At 39.6% G+C, this 23,809-nt stretch overlaps 1 protein-coding gene across 3 annotated transcripts in view; it reads left to right on the top strand.

The window, feature by feature from the left end:
• Positions 1-23,809, top strand: part of chchd3a (coiled-coil-helix-coiled-coil-helix domain containing 3a) — a 72,160-nt gene that overhangs the window by 26,106 nt on the left and 22,245 nt on the right. For all 3 annotated transcript variants that reach the window (XM_083528044.1, XM_083528046.1, XM_083528045.1), the window contains 2 exons: positions 1,573-1,753; positions 22,270-22,353. In XM_083528044.1, coding sequence (XP_083384170.1) covers positions 1,573-1,753; positions 22,270-22,353 — 265 coding nt within the window. The remainder of the gene's footprint in view (positions 1-1,572; positions 1,754-22,269; positions 22,354-23,809) is intronic.

Raw genomic sequence — 23,809 nt, 5'->3', positions numbered from 1 at the left:
AGAATAAAAAATAACGGTGTGTAACGTATGTGTGCGAATAAATACTTACTGTCCATATAAATAAATAAATACTGACACAAGAACGGAGATTCGGCGAGTACGGTACATCATTTGAGAAAAGATGCATTCATTATAGCTGGAGTATGTGTATGCGGTAAAAAAAGAAAAAAGGAAAAAAGCCTGCAGATAGACAAATAAATAAATAAATAAATATGGGAAAGTGGTACTCTGAGGTTAGTTCTCTGGGTTACTGATCAGAAGGTCACCAAAAAAGTTGCCACTTTTGGTCCCTTGAGCAAGGCCCTTAACCCTCTGTGCTCCAGGGTTGCCAGATCATGACTCATCCCAGCTTTTCTGCATGCGAAGAAAGAAGTTCACGGTGCTGTAATGTACATGTGGCGAACGAAAAGCACGTTTACCTTTTACGTATTTATCCACCAATCACACGCCACATGGTTTTCTACACATTCAATGTATGGATGAACGTTTGTGGACTCCTGTGCTTTTTTTTGAACATCCCATTCTACATTTAGTCTTCATTTACTCTTATAACAAGCTCCATGCTGCACTAGATTTTGTGGAGATTTGAGCTCATTCAGAGGCGAAGGTGTTTGTAAAGTTGTACTGAGGAAAAGTACAAACGTTTTTTTGCCTTCAAATGTACTCAAGTATCCAAAGTACTATGATTTATTATAGCTATTATTTTTGTGACCAGACTCTTCTCAGTTTACATGAAAAGACTCGAGCGTTACACCGAATCTATTAATAAGAATGATCTTAATGACTCAAACACTGATTTCTATTCAAATGATCATGAACCCAAAACCTTCTTTTCAACTATTTCGATAAAATCGTGTAAATGAGGGTCACGTGTGTTGTGGCGAGTTCGAGTCTGGAGTTTCTTCATCATTTATTCCTCTCTAAATGTTCTGCTTGATGTTGAACTGATGCTGAACTGTATGTTGGTGATCAGTAGATACGCAAAGCGCCGATTACAACACGTTCTAAACAGAGCGAGCGCTCGATCCTGATTGGTGGATCGCTGCGTGTTTGAACGGTTAAGTTTTTATCCTCATTTTGCTAAAAAAGTAAAATATTTGACTTTGAAATGTAAAGTTAAAATCTCATTTAACAGAAACACCAGTAAAGTGCAGATACGAGAAAGTTCCTTAAGTACAGTAACGAATGATATTAATTTCCTTGTAAATCCTTCCTTGTGATTCCTGGTGCAATCAGCGTCTCAATAATAATATTAATAGCGATAGGACTGTAAAATTGTAATGGATATAAAGGCGTTTTAGAGATAGAAGTGTGTCAGACGTTCTCCACACTACAGAAAAGTCTTTCTGGCTCCACCCACATTTCTCCTGACACTCTGGACCTTGAGGTACGGGTGATTAGGTGCGATACTTGCCAGTGGAAATGACGTCAGAAATGTGCCTTCACGCTTAATTTACTGAACTACTGAAGAAGAACCGTGTATTTGGTCTAATGTAGCGTTCTTACAGAGGTAATGGACTGGTTATGTCTGACTTTTTTTTTTTTACTTTGTAACTTTGTGTGTGTGTGTAGGTTGGAGAAAGAGCGTGCCCGGGCGAAGGTGAAAGCCCATGCGGACGCTCAGGCCCACGCGCAGGATGAGGTGAACAGAATCCTGGCCTCGGAGAGAGCGGCCGCTCTGGACAGCGTGCAGAAAGCCGTGCTGAGAGAGAGGGTCGACGCCGAGGAAGAGCGACTCCGAACTAAACTCTTAGTGAGTAGATCCTGCACAGTTTGTCCTTTTGTGATGTTTCAATGCTGATGGAGGACCACCAAGAGAATTTGATATTTGGTAAATTCCAGTTTGGGCTTAGCTGCATGTGACTGTTCAGATTGACTGGTTTTTTTCCGTGGGACATCATTAATTTAAGCACGATTCGGGGGGGAACCAGAACTGGTGTGTTTTGTGTGTGTGTGTGTGTGTGTGTGTGTGTGTGTGTGTGTTGTGTGCTGAACCACACAGAAATTTTGTAACATAATAAAAAATAAAAAAAAGATTGTAAAAACAACTATTTTACATTTTTCGCGATTTTAAAACTGTCTAGCAAATGTAGACGTGTGAGCTCCGTTTTGTGATGTAACAAAATCAGCTGACCAATCATATCCAGTATGCACGTTTTTAAGGATGATACTCCATCCAAAAGCCAGCATTATTCATTGTATTTAATAAGCCCCGCCCCCAAGACGAGGCCAGAACCAAGTGTGAAAAACAAAATAAAAAAATACATAAAGAATTCCGAGTTCTCTGTGATGTAACAAAATCAGCTGACCCATCATATTCTATATGCAAATTTTTTAAGTGAGAATCTGTTTAATACCCTGTTTTGATTAGCTCCGCCCCCAAGATGAGATCAGAACTAAATGCGAAGTCCATCCATTGTCCGATGACAATCCATCCAAAAGCAATGTTGTATTAATAAGCTCCACCCCCAAAACGAGTACAGAACAAAGTGTGGATAACACAATAGTAAAAAAAAACAAGAACAAAGAATTCAATTTCTTTGCAATGTAACAAATTCAAATGACCAATCATATGCAATATGCAAATTTTTTAAGTGAGAATCTGTTTAATACCCTGTTTTGATTAGCTCCGCCCCCAAGATGAGACCAGAACTAAACGCTAAGTGCGGATAACAAAATTATTGGAAAAAACAGGAAAGGAATTAATTTTTTATGTTTAACAAAATTAGCTAACCAATCATATCCAAGCTGCAATTTTTTTTTTTATTTCATAAAATTTTTTAGTTTGGGGCACAGAATATGCATCTTATGTGAGTATTAATAACTTATGTAGCATACCCTTTTTTTTTTCTAGTACATTCCTTCTACATTTTAAACTCTGGTACTGAACGTGTAGCACTTGAGTTACTTAACCAGCTGGATAGCAAAGTATTATAGCATTACATATTATTCGTTTATTCAGAAACACTGATGAGTCTGACATTCAAATATCACATTTTCCCCCCAGTGTGACCTCTCACCTGTTTAACAGCTAATAGCATCTCACAACCACGGTATCAGATAGAACGAGGGTTAAAAATGCCAGAAACTTTTTTTTTTTTCCTTCCTCGGAATTTGCATATCATACATATTCGTAGCTCTCGGCGCAATATTTAGGTGACGATGCCAGCAATTGGTTTTACGTCAGTGGAAGCTTGGTTACGTCATGTGTGTGTGCCAAGAGGATATTTTTATTTATTTGACTTTAAAATGTAGTAAAGTAAAAGTTTCCCCAAAATGGAAATACTTCATTAAAGTACAGATACATAAAAATACTTAATTACTTCATTACTTTCCCACATTGATACGGGGTGGTGCAGGGAAAAAGGGTGAATTAGGAACTAGGAGGAGGCGACCCTGGGGGTGTCTTATTGTATGGAACCAGTTCGAGCTCGTTTTTGAACCCCTTACTATTTATAATGGAGCAGGGAAGTGGTGAGCAACAAGGTTCAGGAGCTTCATCTATGGATGCGTAGAAAATAACTGCGACTGAAACAAGTGAAACTGAGAGAGAGAGAGCGCGCGAGAAACTGAGAGATGTTTTTTTAAACAAAACACACATTATGGTATCGAGCTGCACTAGGGGAAAGAAAAGTATTCATTATGACCTGAGGCTTGGTACAGACCCCCCCCCCCCTTCAATCATTAATGAAAATAAATTTCATTAATGACTAATAATATTAAGTGATTTAGAACAGCTTTAAAATGCAGTCCAGTTTTAATGCCTCGGCTCACTGCTTAGTTTTTTTTTTTTACTCTAGGGCAACTTTTATCCTTCCACTTCTTCCATCAAATATTTATTTGTAATAAGTCTATTTTTTGTACCCAATATTTTTTTCACCCCCGTCATAAAACTGTAAAACGCTCAGTGTTCTGGAGCGCCGGAGGTAAGGAGTTCACTTTAAGCAAGCAAACATGGCTAATTACAGAGTGCGCTAAAGAAGATGGAGTTTAATTACAAATTGTAAAGCAGCACAGATTGGCTCGGTGCTCAATCACGCTCGTGTAGCTTCAGGCAAGAGGCAGAGCCGGCTTAACTGGAAGGGGTAATGACCAGCACAGGGTGAAATGTCGAGGTCTCGCTGGCCGACTGTGAGGTCTGATGGGAGATCAGGAGGTCTGATTGAGTGTGTGTGTGGGTGTGTGTGTGTGACCCTGAGTTTGTCTTATGCATTCTTTCAATATATAAATTGATGTACATATTTAAACAACAGTTCAGTTCTATTAAATATTAGACACAAAATCAGAATTTTAGTATAACTGCCATATTGATATATTTTACTCTAATTACTTATATACAGTACTTTATATTCTAATTACTTATATACTGTACTGTATATACTTTATATTCTACTTATACTGTACTGTATATACTTTATATTCTAATTACTTATATACTGTACTGTATATACTTTATATTCTACTTATACTGTACTGTATATACTTTATATTCTAATCACTTATATACTGTACTGTATATACTTTATATTCTAATCACTTATATACTGTACTGTATATACTTTATATTCTAATCACTTATATACTGTACTGTATATACTTTACAGTATAAGTGATGAGAATATAAAGTATATACAATACAGTATAAGTAGAATATAAAGTATATACAGTACAGTATAAGTGATTAGAATATAAAGTATATACAGTATATTCTAATCACTTATACTGTACTGTATATACTTTATATTCTCATCACTTATATACTGTACTGTATATACTTTATATTCTAATCACTTATATACTGTACTGTATATACTTTATATTCTAATCACTTATATACTGTACTGTATATACTTTATATTCTACTTATACTGTATTGTATATACTTTATATTCTCATCACTTATACTGTAAAGTATATACAGTACAGTATATAAGTGATTAGAATATAAAGTATATACTTTACAGTATAAGTGATGAGAATATAAAGTATATACAATACAGTATAAGTAGAATATAAAGTATATACAGTACAGTATAAGTGATTAGAATATAAAGTATATACAGTATATTCTAATCACTTATACTGTACTGTATATACTTTATATTCTACTTATACTGTATTGTATATACTTTATATTCTCATCACTTATACTGTACTGTATATACTTTATATTTTAATTACATATTATACTTCTCTTCTTTTTACTTCACTTATCAGTTATATTCTAGATCTGAAACGAATCCTCGAGTTACTCGAATACAAAAAAATCGTTGAGATGTTATTTGCCTCGATGCTTCTTTTAATCCATTTAACTACACACGTTGTTTCCCTACGGATCATTATTACTGACGCACCACCCACTAAACTCTGAACACAGAAAATGCTGCAAAATGAAAAAAATGAAGGAATGGGGAGAAAACAGCGAAATGCGAGGAAGTGCGGAAGTCTGTTTCCGCCACATTAAATAAAATATTTGCCTGATTCTGATTTTTATAATTTTTTTCCCCCACATTTCCGGCTTTTTTTTTTCCGGATCATTTCAAACTAAAACATAAATTCTGGTTTACGTTTTTATTATTATTTATTTAATGTTTCTATTTTTTGATTTTGTATGTCTTGGCCAAGCGCTCGTTCAAGTAACTTGTGATTTTTCCGATTGTTTTTTACAAGATGCAATGTTTGTCAATAGTGTGGCAACACCATCTTTTCTAATTTGTTTTTAAGCCTTGCTGGCCCTGATGGCTTTCCACAAGCTTTAGGCATCTTACATAGTGTCTGGAACAAAGCTTTTGTTTCCTCCTGTGCCTTACAGCCTTCAGAGACGGCGTAATAACCCTAACTATAATTTATCCATTATCCATCATCGACTTTTTTTTTTTTGCATTTCTTTTTTTTTTTTTCTCCGATTACTTAAAGGACTAGTGTTTCTCCTCGAACGCTCTTTACAAGATTCGAGACTTTTCATGGCCAAGTGGAGATCGATTTTTCAGTTCCTGTCTTCGGACAGCGTTTCCTTTCCTTGTGCACCTGGCAAACAGGTGCATAAAAATGTACTACGTGCTTCTCTGTTGTTGTTGGTTTTTTTTTTTTTTAGAAGAACGAGGATCAATAAACATCCGTGTTAATTAAAAAAAAAAGCGTACGCAGGGCAGTGCGGTATCGTTCCATTTGTGTTATATTGCGCTTTGTAAACACGTCTCCCCGAGATGAGCGCTTCCTGTATTGTTTGTGACGGGCCGATTATTTTGAACACTGCATGCCCCGGAGTGTGTGAGCTGTTTACAAAGCTACAGTATTGATTACATCGCTCATTTCACACGCTGTTCCAGCTCCGTAATATCAAATTGAATCGTGTGGATTAGGGCGGTGTGATACTATAATTCCTGTGTGTGTGTGTGTGTGTGAATCCCGTACGACATCACGTTTTACAGGTTGGTTTGATAATTTTAGGTCCTCACCAATAACCGTTTCAGCCATACCAGGTTTCTTCCCCGAACTGTTACCACAAAGATGGAGGTACACAAATTCCATGGATGTATTTGTTCATTATAGCATAAAATTTTCTCTTCACTTTCCCATCACAAGGAGACCAGAACTTGTTCCAGCATGGCAATGCCCCCCCTTGTGCACAAATCCGGCTCCATGCAGATGGATACTTTACACGAGAAGATCTTGCTGTCGAACTTGTGAACAACACCTTGGCCACACCTACATCGATAACTGACTTTACTAACACCCTTGTGTATGAACGAGCACAAATCTACACAAATCACCTCCACTCTTCTGCAAAGATGTGCACTAGATCCTCGACTTTGCTGCATCGCTTGGCCCCGCCCACTTCTAGTTGTATCTGGTCGTGAGCTGCTGCGAGTAGCCGTAGACGGTTAAATCCGTTAGCGGCGTGTTAAATAGGACGAATGTGCATTAATAGCACCATAACTCTTTAGCATTCTACTTAGTGTTGAGTTTCGAGACACGTTTTTTTTTCTTTTCGTCGTACAACAAAATCTCAATAAAAAAGGATTTCCTGCAAATGTGTGAGAAAACGCGGCACAGTGTTAATTACTGCCGCACACATTTGTGTTCATGATGATTTAAGCTTTATGCATGGCTCAGCTTTTTATGAATGAGAGAGTTATAATATAATATAAATCTAGGAGTGATCATATATCCTCAATGCGAAATAAATTTTGGGCAGATTTATACCCGGTACATGTTGAGTAGGTTTTTAATGAACGGGGCGTGAGGCAGTGTACAGGAGCGCGAGTATATGACGCCGATCGATCCCCTCAGTCTGATATCGCAGGATGATGTGGGCTTGTAATTGGAAATTGAAACGAGCTCGAATCGCCTCTAAGACATCAATAAGTGCTCGAAACTTTTCGCCTGGAGGTAATGCTCGGTTCTGCCGTACTCGGCACGCCACGGGTAGACGGACCTTTCGGAGACGATTCGCACGATCCTTTGGCACGTGCCGCCTTCCACCGTCTCGTATGTGAATTTCCATTTGCGCAGACGCCCGTGTCCAGAGCGACACACAAAAGTGATGATTAATCAATGAATAAATCTACGAGTAGCTGTCGAAAGTTATAGTCACTAAGGGCGTGTTAATTAGGACAAATGTACATTTAATAGCATTGACTTTTTCGGCATCCTACTTAGTGTTGAGCATCGAGTTTAAGGCGCGAAGGCGGCGAGACCCTTAATGAAGCCCTCACGAGTTCTATCGCGAGAATCGATGTTGAGTTTCTCATTTGTGCGTAACGTGACGAGTATCGAGGTACAGTGAACCTCCGAAAATTTGGAACGTAACGCAGCGCAAACAAATGTTCAGGAAATAAATATAAAAAAAAAAAATAAAGTGACATAATGTCTAGATGAATTCACTAAGGTACCATAGGGGCTGCAGGGGTTTGGTGAAAATTTGTGGATTTTCACAACTCGAGGGGTCTTAGAACATAACCCTGCGAGTTCCAGGGGACCACTGTATTACTCTATATATGGTTTGCCTCATTTATAGCCCTATTATTTTGCAACTTTTGAGGTATTTGGGTTTGTGGTTCAACCCGGATGCTTTTCAAACGTATTAAAAAAGGAAAGGAAATGGGAGTCCCACACACGTCCTCCTCTTACAGTGTTATAGAACAACCCCCCCGATGCGCCCCATCCATCCAAACTACTTTTCTCTAGATTGTCTATGATCTCTGAATTTGTTGCTCCGGTTTCTATCATATTATTTATCATTTATACGACCGGCCCCGAAGCGGACAGTGAGAAAAGACCACCAATGAAGTTCACTTTCACCTCCAGTTTTGGATTAGAAATTGTCCACTTTAGGGCATTAATCATGTTTGGAATTGTGAGACTTTAATTACTGCTACACTCTGGGTGATTAAACGAATAGAGAAAACGAATAAATAAAGCGTTTTCTCCTTTAACTGCTGTCAAAAAAAAAAAGGGAACTACGCTGTCGTAATTCACATTCTGTCCATCAGCTGAACGAACACCGCGTACACGGTGCCTAATCTGTAGCATTTCACGCTTATTGAATGTTGCCTATGGTACCTTTTTAGGATCGATCTTTTCTTTCAAAAGCGTATCCATTCAAGCATTGGTCCATTCAGGCACCGTAACATATACAATCAAAAAGAAGTTCAATTGGATTTGTAACCTTCTTTTTTTTTTTTGGCCCCCTCTCTGAATGTATATTACGTATTTACACAACTCCAGCAGTAAAAGTGCACAAAATAAGAGCACAAGAAACGATCGCAGATTTCACAAATTTATCGCGTGGCAAAATCCCCAAAAAGGTAAAGAATGAGACTGCGTCCAATATTTAGTCTACAGTTTTACCCGTTTTTTTTTTTTTTTTTTTTTTTAAGGTTATGTTACTAGTATATTTTTAGTTATGACTCATTGTTTCATTCATACTATTTAGCTTATTTAATTTGAGTAGACCTTTATTTTCTCTTCAGTCTCAATGCATTTAGTCTTTTTAAAACCAAGTCTTTGATCATTAGATACCATGTAGTCCATTTGAGACTGACTGATACATTTCTGATTGTACTGCATGTTCTGCGAGACCACCCCCTCTTTATAGTTTTAATGGACTGTCCCAATTTGAATTTTCGTAGAATAACATTTTTACGACGTCAGCTCTTCTGAGGACTTCTGAGGATCACCAGGTGCAGGTATCGTCACTTTGCCTTCCCAGGAGTCTTAAAGCATGGTGATCAGAACGCGGTTGTATACTGTCATTTCCACAAGTGTGTTGAAAAGGGCTTCGGAAATAAATGCGAAGCGGAACGTCAAATATTAAAAAAAATTCTGTCACCTTTTTATCGCAAGAACGAAAAGTCAGACCATCGTAACTCTGGGTCTCCCTGTACAGTGCAACCTCGATACTCGTGGGGGTTACGGTCCATGACCCCTCGCGAGTAACAAAAAAAAAGGCGAGGTTTTGACTCTCCTTTTGATAGTTCCTTTCTCAAGGGGAACTGTCCGTGTCCTGTAGTGTAAACTCAACAAAAACTGTGAATTACTTGTCATGTTTTATTTATTACTTTAAATAAATAATACAATATTTTTTTTCAATGTCATTTATTAGTATAAACTCTACGCCAATAATCAGATTTTTCGCGAGTTATTCTCAGTCCAGTTCCAAGTGAAAAGTCGAGAGCTGTCGAGGTCGCGAGGGTCGCGGTTCCACTGTACATGTAAATCTTATTTTTAGCTTGGGTTTTGTTCGGATGGGAGAAAACAGACATGGCTCTTGATATTAGGTTTTTATAGATAGAGATATATAACAGAGACAGAGAGAGATCTATATAGAGATAGATATATAGTGTGCTATAATGTCCTTTTCTTTGAGTCGACTTGATTGAAGGGGACGAGTCTGGCGTCAGTGCTGTAATGGATCTGATGCGCCTCGATGTATCGTCGCAATCAAAACGCTTTCTGTTTAAAGGCCCGAGACTAAAAGATGAATGATGTTTCGGCTGCTCTGTGGGAAGATCACTGCGAGAGTGCGAGAGAGAGAGAGATTATTTTTATCCCCCCCTCCAACTTACATCCCAGGAGATATCGATCTTCCCTCATCAGGATTCCGGTCCAGCTCCGGCCTGTCGTCTCCCTCTGCGTCACCTACAATAGAACCCCTGCTCGTGAGCGCCGCCGCTTTCGCACACAATCGCTGCAGTGTGGCAGAATGAACCACACCAATTACCTGCATCAAAACCTCTGCACTCATGATGATGGCATGAGTCAGCCGCTGCTCCTCACCACTCCTTCCTTTTCTTCTCCTTCTTCTTCTACTATGACTTACAGCACATGTTCTTCTGTCAGGATTCCAAGATTATATCTCTGCTGTTTTTAGCAGTTATGGTTCTTTTCACTTTCTCTGTCCTCTTTTCTTTTAATGTGCCTTTTCTCTTCTCTTCCCTTCTCATATCTTCTCTCTTTTCTCCTCTTCTCTTCTCTTCTCTCCTCTTCTCTCTTCTCACCTCACTACTTCTTTCTTCTCTTCTCACTTCGGCCTCTACTTTTCTCAATTCTTCTTTTTTTTTTTTTTTGCTTCTCTTCTCCTTACTTCTCATTTCTTATCTCTTCTCTTCTCATTTCTTCTTTTTTCTCTTCTCTTCTCACTTCGGACTCTTCTCTTCTTTTCTCTTCTCAACTAGCCTTATCTCTCCTCTCCTCATTTCTCTCCTCATCTCATCTCATCTCATCTCATCTCTTCTCTGCAGTCAGGTTAATTGTAGCTCATTGTAACTCAAATTTATTTGATCTCTTTGTGTTTTGATGTAGCTGTTCAGGTTGTGATTTTGGAGTGGAGCCTTTTCAGTGAACTGTATTATCAGCAAAGTTCCTGAACGTTCATGACTCATCCTCTAATACTTCTGTTCTACCTTTTATACAGAACATCGGCGCCACTCTAATGATAGATCAGAGACGTTTCTTTTCCAGTCTTCACCCTTTTGTATCCGTGGCCTGAGTTTCTCTCGCACAATAAGGCATTTAGCGTGAATGACTCTAACGAGGCGTTTTCTTTCTACAGTTTTTTGTTTTTGTTTTCGATCACGCTCTCCAATCAAGGGTCTTTCTTCAGCCCTTTTCTCCGCTCTGAATGTAAGTAGAGACGTCTGTGATTAGATTATGATTTACGTGAATATTATTGCAAATCCAAACTTGGTTATCCGACAACAGAACCTTTGTGAAGTGCTCAGATTTCTGAACGAGTCGATTTAGAATTTGGGCGACTCGGCCCTTGCAGGGAAGATTGCCTCACCAATCAATCATAAAGAACGTTATTTTATTCAGACACGCCACCCTCCCTGGAGCGAACGTCTCAATCAGGCAGCAAGCCATCAATCTCCTGCCCTCGGTGGAGAGAGCAACTTGCTTGATGGCCGCGGGGATTGTGATTTGTTGACAAAAGAACTTTGAACCACCACACCCTTCTCTCTCTTTCTTTCTCTCTCTTTCTCAAATCAATAAATCTTACATGGTTTGGGTTTCTAGACAGTCCTGCTGGTCACACACAGGGGTCTACTGCTGATGGTTCCAGCTTGAAGTTTCACCTCATCGTCGATATCAGCTTCTCCTGAATATAACAACCAAACAATAAAACGTGAGACAAGCACTCTTTCGGGTCAAAAGTATGTGGACACCCGGTCATTGAGCACTATGTTCCCAAACCGTGGACGGTCTCTTCTTTTCTCTCATCGTGTCTTTTCTCAAATTCTCTTGTTGGTTTCTCGTCTTTTTCTCCTGCAGTCTCTTATCCGCTCATCTCTTTTTATTTAATTACTATTTTTTCTCGTTTTCTCACTTCTTTCCTCTTCTCACTTATATTCTCTTCTCTCTTTTTTCCTCTTCTTATTCTCTCATCACCTCTTTCTGTTCTCAGTTCTATTCATTTCTTCTTTTTTCTCACCTTCTCATCTCACCTCTTCTTACTTTTATATTTTCTTATTGTCTTATCATCCTCTTATATTCTCTTCTCTCATCTTCCTCTCTCATATTCTCTTCTCATTGTCTCATCATCCTCTTATATTCTCCTCTCTTTCTCTTCTATCCTCTTCTCATCCTCTTACATTCTCATTGTCTCATCATCCTCTTATATTCTTTTCTCATTCTTAATTCTTTTTTCATCACTTTTTTTTCTCACCTCATTTCTGCTTTTTAAAAAAAATTTTTTTACTACTTCTCACTTTTTCATCGTCTCTTCTTTCCCCCTCTCTCCTTGTCTCCTTACTGGTACTTTTTCCCTCCTCCTCTCTTTTCTCTACTCGTAATATATCATTGCCTCTTTCTGTTTTCAGCCTCCTCCTCATTATTTTCCCATCCTCTATTTTATTATTTAATTATTTCCTCATTTCTTCTGTTCTCAGTCTCTTCTCCCATATTCTCTTGCTTTCTTCTCTTCTATCCACTTCTTCTATCTCTTTCTCTATTCTCTTCTCATCATCTCTCTCATAGTTCTAGAGTGCTTTTCCTGGGTGCATTTCCTTTCATTCCTTTCCTTTTTTTTTTCCTCACCTCCTCGGAAAGTTCCAGTAAGAGTTTGTGAATCCTCATGTGAAAATGCTGTAGTGTTGGATCCAGGTTACTGCTCCTGAAAAACCATTTTCATTTCCTGCTCCATATAAAGGACTTATGGGGCTTTAAATTGTGCTGCTTGTAGGATGTAGGAATGAGTTTTTTTTTTTTAACTCTCTCACTCTGAGGTCGGCTGTAAATTTGTTCTTAGTCTTAAGTAAACAGTCGGCTTTCGAATAAAAGTCCACAGGGTAAAAGAGGTGCGCTGGTAAACATGGCAGCTCTGACCTTCTCTGGCCTGTCAGTCAAACACGGACGCTCAGAAGCTTCTTCAGCCCTGCGATAAAGACGGATTCTTTGAGAGCATAAACGGCTCCATGGTGTTTTTATTTTGGAGATTGTACCCTGGTGATTGGTCGAAAAGATCAATGGGGTTTCATTTGTTTACATTTATTCAAAGCTGCTTCTTCATCTCTCTTTTTTTATAAAATTTTTTAGATATAAAAAAAAAAAGCCTCTTTCACCACAGCTTTTTCTGTACTTTATCTCTGGGTTTGATGTGAAGACATCAGCTCAAAGCCCAAACCCATTCTACACATCAGCATGTGGGGGCGTGGCCTAGAAATCTCCTAGTTGTTCTCTTAATTCTTTTCTGTCAGGATCTCTTTCTCCCCTCATCGCCTTCTCTTCTCACAATTTCTCTTCACTACTCAAACATTTTATTTTTCATCTTTTTTTTCACTTCCCTTCTCACTCCTTCTGTTCCCTTTTGACCTCTTCTTTTCTCTTGAATCTGCTGTTTTCTTCTCTTCATTTCTCACATCTTTTCTTCTCACATCTCTTATCCCTCACATCTCTTTTATTTTTTCTTCTCATATCTTTACTTCTATTCATCTGTTCTCTTCTTTTCTCACATCTCGTCTCTTCTCTTCTCTTCTCAAATTTAATTCTCTTCTAACATCTCTTTTCTTCTCACGTCTTTACTTCTCACATATCTTCTCTTCTTTTCTCACATTTCCAATTCTCTCATCTCTTCTTTCTTTTCTTTTTTTGCTTATCTAGTTTTCTCTATTTACATGCATTTTTTTTTTTTTTTACGCTTGCCCCCTCTTCTCTTCTTTTTATGTTTTTTCTCTATTTTTTCCCAGTTCCTTCAAAACAAAATGATCTTCAGAAGAATCGATTGTTCTGACTCTGAGATTTTGAGGAACTTTAGATTCAATTAAGTTTAGAAGAAAAAAAAACCATTAAATAAACAACGAGCCAATTAACAAGCAAAAAAACCTTGTAAAAGTTGACAATAAGGTGGCGATAATTCTGGAGAGCGTTTAGCGATAATCACCGTGTCGTGTTTCCGTGTGATTTGGGAATGTGACTGCAGCAGTCCTCTTCCCACCGCTGATCCGTCTCACCTGCAGCTGATTTGTGTGAAAGCCCGAGATCCTGTCATGCCCAGCATCTCCTCCACACTGCGCTCGCTCCAGTCACATCTCCTCCTCGTCTCCGGTGAAAGCTTCTGCTCGGACCGAATCTGGTCCTAATTGGCTGCTGCTCCGGTTGGCACTGCTGCCCACTGCTCACCCCGGCAGCTAATTGGCTCCGTCACTCGTTCTCAGAGCTGCGTCCAGTCAGGATTGATGGATGGAGGCGAGTGTCAGGAAAGCTGCTTTCTGCCACGGACGCTTGTAAAGTCTATTCACAGGCCGAGGAGGAGGAGGAGGGTGGGCTTCGGGCTGGCAAACTTCGAGTGGAAGCGAGAAACTGAAAACGCTCCGTCACTACCATTAAACGTGCTTCATGGATAGGGATTCAAAAATATTACTATCAAAGGTTTGTGGACGCCTGATCGTTAAATTGGTAAGTTGGTAAGCTTCAAGTTCCTTGTAGTCCACAACTCTTCTCTTCTGATCCTCACCAACGGCATCAAAGTGCGGTACAGCGATCGCGCCGTTTCGGACCCGAGAATCACCTGATGACGAATCATCGAAAAATCGATTGATGAGACATTCTTTACTATTGTGTTTCTCCAACTTTGTAGTAACAGTTTGGGGGAAGAACTGCGTATGGCTGGGGAGAAGAAAAAAAATCAGGTGTCCAAATACTTTTGCTCAGTGTTTGTCTGAAAAAAAAACGACTTGAACAAACCAAGTTTGTTTTTCTTCCTGAATTATTCCTTGTTTGAGTTACGAGCTAAGTGTGTGTGTGTGTGTGTGTGTGTGTGTGTGTGTGTGTGTGTGTGTGTGTGTGTGTGTGGTATAGCGTTTCAGTTCCAGCCTCTTCTGTTAACAACAAACAACTCCGACTTGTTTGTTTGCTAAGCTGAAAATCCCTGCGCAAATTAAAACGATTAGCTCTCCACCGCCGAGCGAAGAGAACGGGGATAATTGCAGCGAATGTGGTGAGAGTGCAGCTTTTCCTCTCTGGTAATGAGAAGGTTTCGAGTAGCAAGCGAAAGGAGGTGACTGGCGGCCCGTTTGAAGCGCTCGGTTCTCCCGGGGACGTGGCTGTGGGGGTTATTGGGAAGGGGATTTGTTGGGTTCATGAGATGTTGTTATGGGTTTGTTTTTGTTTTATTTAAATAATCTAAAGAGAAATGAAACGAAAGGCGAGTTTGTGTAAATGAACCCTGACTGACGTTTCTTCCTCCTGTCAACGTTTCACTATCGGACAGCTTGCGGGTGCAATAATCCTCCGAGTGCCATCTGGATACCTTCGTGTTCTCTTCAGATACTTTCTGCTTCAGTGAGCAGCAGCAGCCACGGCGGCGTAGCGAAATACGGAGAGGGCGTGTTCTTCTACGTCTTTCCTGAAACGCCGTATTAAACTCCGTCTGAGACTTTATGGACGCCGATAGGAGAGTTCAGAACCAGACATGTTGTTCTTCTGGGACGTACCATTCCACATTTCATCCCCATCTGCTGTTGTAATGAAGTCCGTTCTTCTGAGATGATGTTCCACTAGGTTTTGTTGAAGATTTCATTTCATCTCCCTTTCTCGTTTCTCAGCCTCTTTTCGCATCGTATTGTCTGTCTTTTTTCCTTTTCTTCTCTCATCATTTTCTTTTTTCCTTTTCTTCTCAACTCTCATCAAATTCTCTTCTCCTTTCTCATCATATTGTTGCCTTTTCTTTGCATTCTTCTCTTCTCTACTCTCACCATCTTTTCTTTTTTTTCTCTGCTCCTTTCCCTCATATTGTATCTTCTTTTCTTTTTTCATCATAGTGTCTCTAATTTCCTTTTCTCTTCTCTTCTCTTCTCTTCTCTTCTCTTCTCATATCTCTTCATATTGTCTTACTTTTCTCTTTTTTTCTTTTCCTACCTGTTCTGTTTTTTTTTTTTATCTCCATTTTCTTTCCCACACACACTATTGTTCTTTTATTCTGTTAAGAGAGAACTTCATCCTAAACGCTGCTCTAGTCAGCACCTTCTGCAGCCACATGCCTCTTCTCACGATCTTCTTTGTTGATCTCTCAGATCTTTCCACTCCGCTCAGAGGCTCGCACAGAGTGTGAAAATGACGTATGATTAGATTCCCCAGCAGGTTTCTCCCCAACGGCCTCAGCAGAGAAAATTTTGTACCGCAAAGTGCTTGATCAATCAGTTAATACCCCGGGCCAGTGTTCAGCCGATTTATCAATCCAGCCCATCTGAAGGCTTATCACACCCCAGCTGCAGTGCCACTTACTGACTGATGGAGGCAGCAGAAACGCCTCTCTCTCTCTCTCTCTCTCACTCACTCACTCACTCACTCACACACACACACACGCCCTGTTTGGGGGATGATGTTTGGGAGTCTGAGGGGGTTTTTACACACACACACAGAGAATACGATTGGTAATTAAAACCCAGAATATTATTAATAAATAAATTAAAGGTTAAATTATCAGATTTATTGATAATTTTTTGAATAAAGTAAAAAAGAGCAAATAACCAAATCAAACGATGAATAAATGATTAAAATAATAAATTAATTTAAAAAATGGAAAAATAATAAATAAATAAATAAACAAGCGAATAAAATATATTTTATAGAATGCACAAACAAATTGTTAAATAAATGTAAAAAAAAAAAAAAAAAAGTAAATAAAATTGATGTGGCTTTAAAAAAAGCATAAATAAAAGGTTTAGAAAACACGTAAATAATAAGTGTGGAAATGCCCTGAAGTGTGTGTGTGTGTGTGTGTGTGTGTGTGTGTGTGTTCTAAAGGCCACAGTTAATGAAATGTAAAATCTTCAAATAATGTTACTTAAAAACATAATGAAAAATTAGATGTAAAAAAAAATTCTCTTTTTGTCTGTCTTGCTTCTTTCTTTCTTTCGTTCTTTCACTCTTTCTTTCTTCCGCTCTTTTTTTTTCTTGCACGTGTGTGTGTGTTTCTGTTCCTTTATATTGAAGGACAGTCTTTATAGACCTTTGCTAATTTGATAAGTACTCGTGCTCTGTTTATTATTATTATTATTATAATATATAATATTTGGAGGTCCTGTGCTCCGGACTCTGAGGTTTCCATGAGCTTGACCTTTGACCTCTGTACAGCATTAGCCAGTGACCTTTTCAGTTCGTTGTGGGTCGTATTCACGTTTGTCTCTTTAGACCCTTCAGCTTCTTTCTACACACTGATTTCTTCATGCATGAACATGTGCTAATATTCTTTTCACACTACTGCGTGCACACACACACACACACACACACACACACACACACATGCACACACATTTTACCAGTATATTCTACATTATTAGGGCAGAGTTGCAGTGACCTTTGACCTGTGCCTGCTGGACAGAGGCTGTAGTTAGTTGTTGTGGGTTTGTGATTCTAACTCGCGTTCCTCTCGTCATGGATACCGACAACTTTGACATTGTGTTGCCATAGTTACAGGACAAGCAGGATGGGCAAAGACCCAGGAAATTAGTTTAGTTTGTTTTGGATTGTCTTTCGCTCGTTCTTTCTTTCTACCCTTTATTTCTTTTTTTTCTTTTGCTCTTTCTTTCGCTTTTTTTTTCTTTTTTTGTTGTTATACTGATGCGCTTCTTTGCGATGTTATGGTTTCTATAGTAACCGCACATTTGCTGGAAGTAAATAAACTGCACTGTATCTCCTGAGATACTTTTGTATGTTTATAAATAAAGAAAAGTCTTTTACGATCCGATAGGGAGACGTTTATTTATGGAAGGTGTCCCCAGTGCCAGTTTTCTCCCCGAGACTCGGGTTTTGCTCGTTAACGTTTCACCACGTCGGTACGGAACGAGAGAAAGACAGGACAGGAGTGACGGATGTGTTATTGGGTAAAGACAGTGAAGGAGACCTGGAAGTATTGTGAGCTCTTGTCTCTGAAACAGCACATATCCACTATTCACCACCACACCTGCTTCCACACACACACACACACACACACACACACACACACACACACACACACACACACACACACACACACACACACACACACACACACACACACACACAGAGTCAGGCAGTGGAAGTGCACAGCTCAGCTAATTAAAACTCTTAATTACTCAGCAGTGGCTAATTGATATTCCAGCAGAACCTCTTCCACCTCAACGATCCGTTTCATTCCACCACGGAGCATGTACTCAAGTTTCTCTTCTCTCTCTAAGCTCAGAGCTTCAGCTGCTCTTCATTAACCTTCCTGCTGTTAAAGAGCTCCTGCAGGATTCAGCTCCTGACAGGAAGTGACGCTGAACATTCTCTACATACAGTTCAAGATCAGTGTAGCTGCTGGTTTTAGTGACTCGTCTCGTCTCATCACGTCTCATCTCTTTTCTTCTCGTCTCTGTTCTTCTCGTCTTTTCTCTTTTCTTTTCTTCGTGTCTCTTCCCTTCCCTTCTCAGCTCTTTTCTTCTCGTCCCTTCTTGTCTCTTTTCTTCTCGTCCCTTCTTTCATTCTAGTCTCTTTTTTTCTTGTCTCATCTCTTTTTTTTGTTGTCTATTCTCTTCTCTTCTGTTTACTTCGTCGTCTCTCGTGTCTGTACTTTTCTCATCATTTTCCTTTTCTTTGTCTGTCCTTTCATGTCTTCTCTTCTCTTTCTTCATTTGTTCTATTTTCTTTTTCTTTTTTGTTTCCTTTCCTCTTGATTTCCCTTCTCCTTCTCTCATCTCATCTCTTCTCCTCTTGCCTCGTTTCTTTTTGTCTGCTGCGTCTCACCCTTTCTCTTCTCTTCTTTGTCATCTCTTCTTTTTTTTTTGTCTCTCATTATGTCTGCTCCTCCCCCCATTTTCTTCTCCTTTGTCTGTTAGTTTTTTTTTTCTCATAACTTCTCTTCGCGTCTTTTTAAATTTTTCACATTTGCCTGTTTTTTTTTTTTTTGCATCCTTTGCATCCAAACCGCACTTCTTTTGAACTGTAGCAGCTTGGTCTGAACATTTTCCATTGTTGTTTTCTCTTTCATTCCTTTGGCTCGTCACCTCCTTCTCCTCCTCCTTCCTCTTCATCCTCCTTTTCCTTTTCGCCGTCTCTCGTTCGATGCATTTGTCGTTCACTTCCACTTTCCTGTGATGAATTGCCAGGCCTGTTGTTCATTAGGGGCACAGTGGTGCATCATGGGTGGTTTAAGTGGCAGGGTTTTGTCGGGGTTGTAAAGTGATTAGATGAGCTGGGCGGAGGTTGAATGGGTTTAATCAGATGGAAGTAATCCTGACACGTCGCGTGACGGAGTGACTGCCATATGCCCCATCTGATCCATTGTGAGAAAGAGGAGCGAGAGCACGAGAGAGAAAATCCCTGGATGCACATAGATGTCTGCGCCTCCCCGCTTTTAATTGCGCATCGGTTACGCTTTTTATCTATCAGACTGCGAAGGCAGCTGCTCTAAGAGTGTGTGTGTGTCGAGAGAGAGTCAAGATGAAGGTCAATCACTTTTTTCTTTTCATCTTGGTTGCGCAGCTGAAGCTCCACATGGCCCAATCAGTAGAAGTCGCCCACGCAGAGGCCTGGAAACGTCCAGAGATGTGTGTGTTGGTGTGAGAGTGGAGGCTACACTTTAGGAGCAGTAGATCAGCTGCAGTCTGCTCTCTCAGGGCCTCCATGCTCGTGTGTGTGTGTGTGTGTGTGTGTGAGAGTGAAGATGCCATGATGGCCAAGTGAGCTTCGGTCTGTCTTGTATACTCTTGGAGCGAGATGGTAGCCTTGTGGTCAAGGCATTAGACTTTGGATCTGAAGGTCATGAGTTCAAATCATCTGTTGCTCTGAATCAGAGCCGTCTGCCAAACATTTCATAGCTCAGAAATCTATCAGTAATTCTACAAAACTAGAAATAAAGCATCTCGTTATTTCCCTTTTAGGCTTCACCCTTTTTTGTTTTGTTTTTTATAAATACCACTTTATTATGTAATCATACCCTTGAGTGGCAACCATTTATTTGTTTGTACACTATATGGACCACCTGACCATAAAAACAAAATGACCTGCTCCTTCATCCATCTATCCATCTATCTATCTATCTATCTATCTATCTATCTATCTATCTATCTATCTATCTATCTATCTATCTATCTATCTATCTATCTATCTATCTATCTATCTATCTATCTATCTATCTATCTATCTATCTATCTATCTATCTATCTATGATCGATTACCTTATTAATGGTGGCCACCTGCTTCATCTAATCAGATGATTATGGTACAGTAGAGAGTGAATACAGTGTGTGTGTGTGTGTGTGTGTGTGTAAGACTCTGCAGTGCTGCACTGGCTCAGACTGATGATTGTTTAGTCAGTGTGGATTTCATTTCTATGCGGGTAAAACGTCTCTCAGAGAAAACTCAGCTGGGATTGGATTTAGATTGGATTATTCTTTCACAAGCGCATTTTTCTTTGTTTCTGCCTGAGTAATGCAGGTCTTGTTTTAATCCACCACACTGTGTGTGTAATGTAGGAGGAACAGCAAACACACTCGTTCTGTCTCTCTCGTTCTCTGTGTCTGTCTCTTTTTCTTTGTCGTTCTCTCTTTGTCTCTCTCTTGTTCTCTCTGTTTCTCTCTCTCTCGTTCTCTGTCTGTCTGTCTCTTTCTCTCATTCTCTCTTTTCCCCTCTGTCTTTCTCTCTGTTTGTCTGTGTCTCTCTGTCTCTCTTTCTTAGCAACGATGATGGATAAAACTGGGAAATGCCATTTAAAGAGAGATCGCTTCTTCTTTTTTTTTTTTTTTTTTTTTACTGCTTTACTGAAAGTTGTAGTGTACGATTGTCTTCTTTTACATCTCAAAGTCTTGTCTTGTCCCAAATAACTGTCGTGACATATCGTATCGTAATTGATAATCTATATTCAAAAACATTAACTGTTATGCGAAGGTCATATAAGTTGATTATGGGAGATCAGTGATTAAAGCTCTGGGTTACTGATCAGAAGGTCAGGGGGTTCAAGCCCCGGTATCGCCAAGCTGCCGCCCTGGGACCCCTTGAGCAAGTGAACTCCAGGGCCCCCTGTACTCCAGGGGGCGCTGCATTACGGCTGCATCACTGCTAGCCATAGCATGCTTGTATTCGATAGCAGAGTTTATTATTATATATTTTTGTATGTTTGGGCTCAGAGACGTCATGTTGGGGATTTATTCTGTAGTAAGATATCATGCACATGTTTGTCTAGACCTTCTGTACAGCTTTTCCTTTTCTGTTCATCTGGTCACATGATCAGTGTCATGGTACCCTTTGAGAGCCACCCCCCCCCTCCTAAAAAAAAACAAAACAAAAAAACACCTCTCTGAAATGAGCTTGGGAATTGTGACTTCTTTTCAGAACATGCTTTTAGCCTAATTCGTCCTCCATGTTCTTTGGAAATGCGTGATTGTCGGTTTGACATTTATCGCTTCAAAATCGATGCGTTTTGATCACAACGCGATGGAGGATAGCTTCCTTTCTTCATCGGCGCTCCTGCCCGTTCCAGAGGCCCATTTTATAAAAAAAAAAAAAGGAAATCCATTTGTCAGAAGGATCTTCTCACCTCCGCTCCTCTGATAAGACTGTGCTCTAAGCGCAGTCCCTGCGAGCGAGAAGTCACGAGCTGAAGGTCAGTCGAGAGACGCGTTAGAGGTGCGAGGCACGATAGAGGAGCCATAAAGACCCTCCATTGTCCTCCTGCTGATGTTATCCTCTCGTCAGCCTTTTCAACTCCGACTCCGCACACATTCTGATGACACACTGATAAAGACCTGTCATGAACCGATGCCCTTGAAAGGGTCCGAGGGCAAGACTGTGATGTCTCGGCTCTTCGTATAGGACCTAATGCATATGTATGGCATTATAATGGATCTGTCTAACATCCTGAAGACCTTTTTTTTTTTGCTCCAGCTTTTCGAACACTTTATGGAGCAAAGTATTGGGACACCTGACTTTTCCAAAGTTCATGAAGATATGCGATACATGGGTTGGAATGAAAGATCTCCTGCTATAGAGCTCTGACCTTTTCGAAAACCTTAACCTTCTGCACCCCAGACCTACGTCAGTACCTGACTTTACACTCTTGCCTCCAAATGTCCACAAGCACACTCCAGAACCTAATGGAACATCTTCCCAGAAGAGTGATGCTTATTATCCAGGGACTAAATATGGAATGAGATGTTCAGAAAAACACATTCCGGTCTTGTTAAATATCTTATTGGATTATGTGTACAAAAGTGTGTATAAGGTTCTATAACCATCAGGAAAAAACTGTTTTGGGTTTGATTTCCAGGTTTCTCAGACACGTTTTGTTTTGTTTTGTGTGTGGGTTTGCAGGCTAAGCAGCTGGAGGAGCGAGATCAGAAGCTGAGGAAGCAGGACGCCTTCTACAGGGAGCAACTGAACAAACTGGAGGAACGGGTAGGATTTTATTTTGTATTTTTTGTGCTTTAGACAGTGGGTGAGGGTTTAATCTGAAACCAGTCCATAATCAATGACTTCCTGTGAGACGTCCTGTTTACTCTAACAATGGTGGAAAAGAATGGCGGATTTTCGCCTCTGTAACAGAATAAAAGGGGTTCAGCCGGGCTTCATGGACCTCGTGGTTGAGATTCCAGGTCGTCTTTTAGTTTTGAGGTCATCTCATGTTCGTTTTGTCCTTAACCAGTCATCCTCCGTCTGCTCCATGTCCTGCTGGGCAACACAGAGAGAGGGGTTCACAGCCCTTCACCTGCAACTATTTGTCCTTACACACACACACACACACTGTGCATCATGACAAGCCTGATCTCCAGAGACTGTACGTTTCATCTGACCCTTTTTTTTAATTTATTTTTATATATATATATATATATATATATATATATATATATATATATATATATATATATATATATATATATATATATAAATAAATATATATATATATATATATATAAATAAATATAAACGCTGGACTGATATCGGTTTGTTTTGTTGAAAGTGTAAAAGTGCTGAGGAAGCGTTTTTTTCCTCTCTCTCTTTCTTTCTTTTTCCTCTCCTCCCCCCTACAGCAGTGGTCTTTGTCTCGTTATTAATGTGTTGCTTTAGTTTCGAATATCCTTCACCAGATCCCCTGGAGGTCACGCAGACAAACCTGGTGTACGTTAAAGTTACAAATTCTGCAGCTTTAATATTTTGGGAATATATTTAAATGCTCGAGTGGTCCAGAAGAACAAAGCCGTAATTAAACACTGTACACTGTATATAATCACGATGAAGCTGGTGGACCAGCCAAATATCCTGTTAAAGACCAGTTCACTCATACACTGCATAATACACTGCAATAGACACTGCATTATACACTACAATATACACTACAATATACACTGGATAATACACTACAATATACACTGGATAATACACTGCATTATACACTGGATAATACGCTGCATTATACACTACATTTTACACTGGATAATACACAGGATAATACACTGCATTATACACTGTGTAATACACTGCATTATACACTGTGTAATACACTGCATTATACACAGGGTAATTACACTGCATTATACACTGCAATAGACACTGCATTATACACAGGATAAAACACTGCATTATACACAGGATAAAACACTGCATAATAAACGGCATTATACACTGGGTAATACACGGCATTATACACTGGGTGATACACGGCATTATACACTGGGTGATACACGGCATTATACACTGGGTGATACACGGCATTATACACTGGGTGATACACGGCATTATACACTGGGTGATACACGGCATTATACACTGGGTGATACACGGCATTATACACTGGGTGATACACGGCATTATACACTGGGTGATACACGGCATTATACACTGGGTGATACACGGC

Source organism: Silurus aristotelis (assembly GCF_946808225.1).
Source record: "Silurus aristotelis genome assembly, chromosome: 24".
NCBI lineage: Eukaryota > Metazoa > Chordata > Actinopteri > Siluriformes > Siluridae > Silurus > Silurus aristotelis.
The sequence above is the reverse complement of the archived record's forward strand: the minus strand, read 5'-3'. Positions and strand labels throughout refer to the sequence as shown.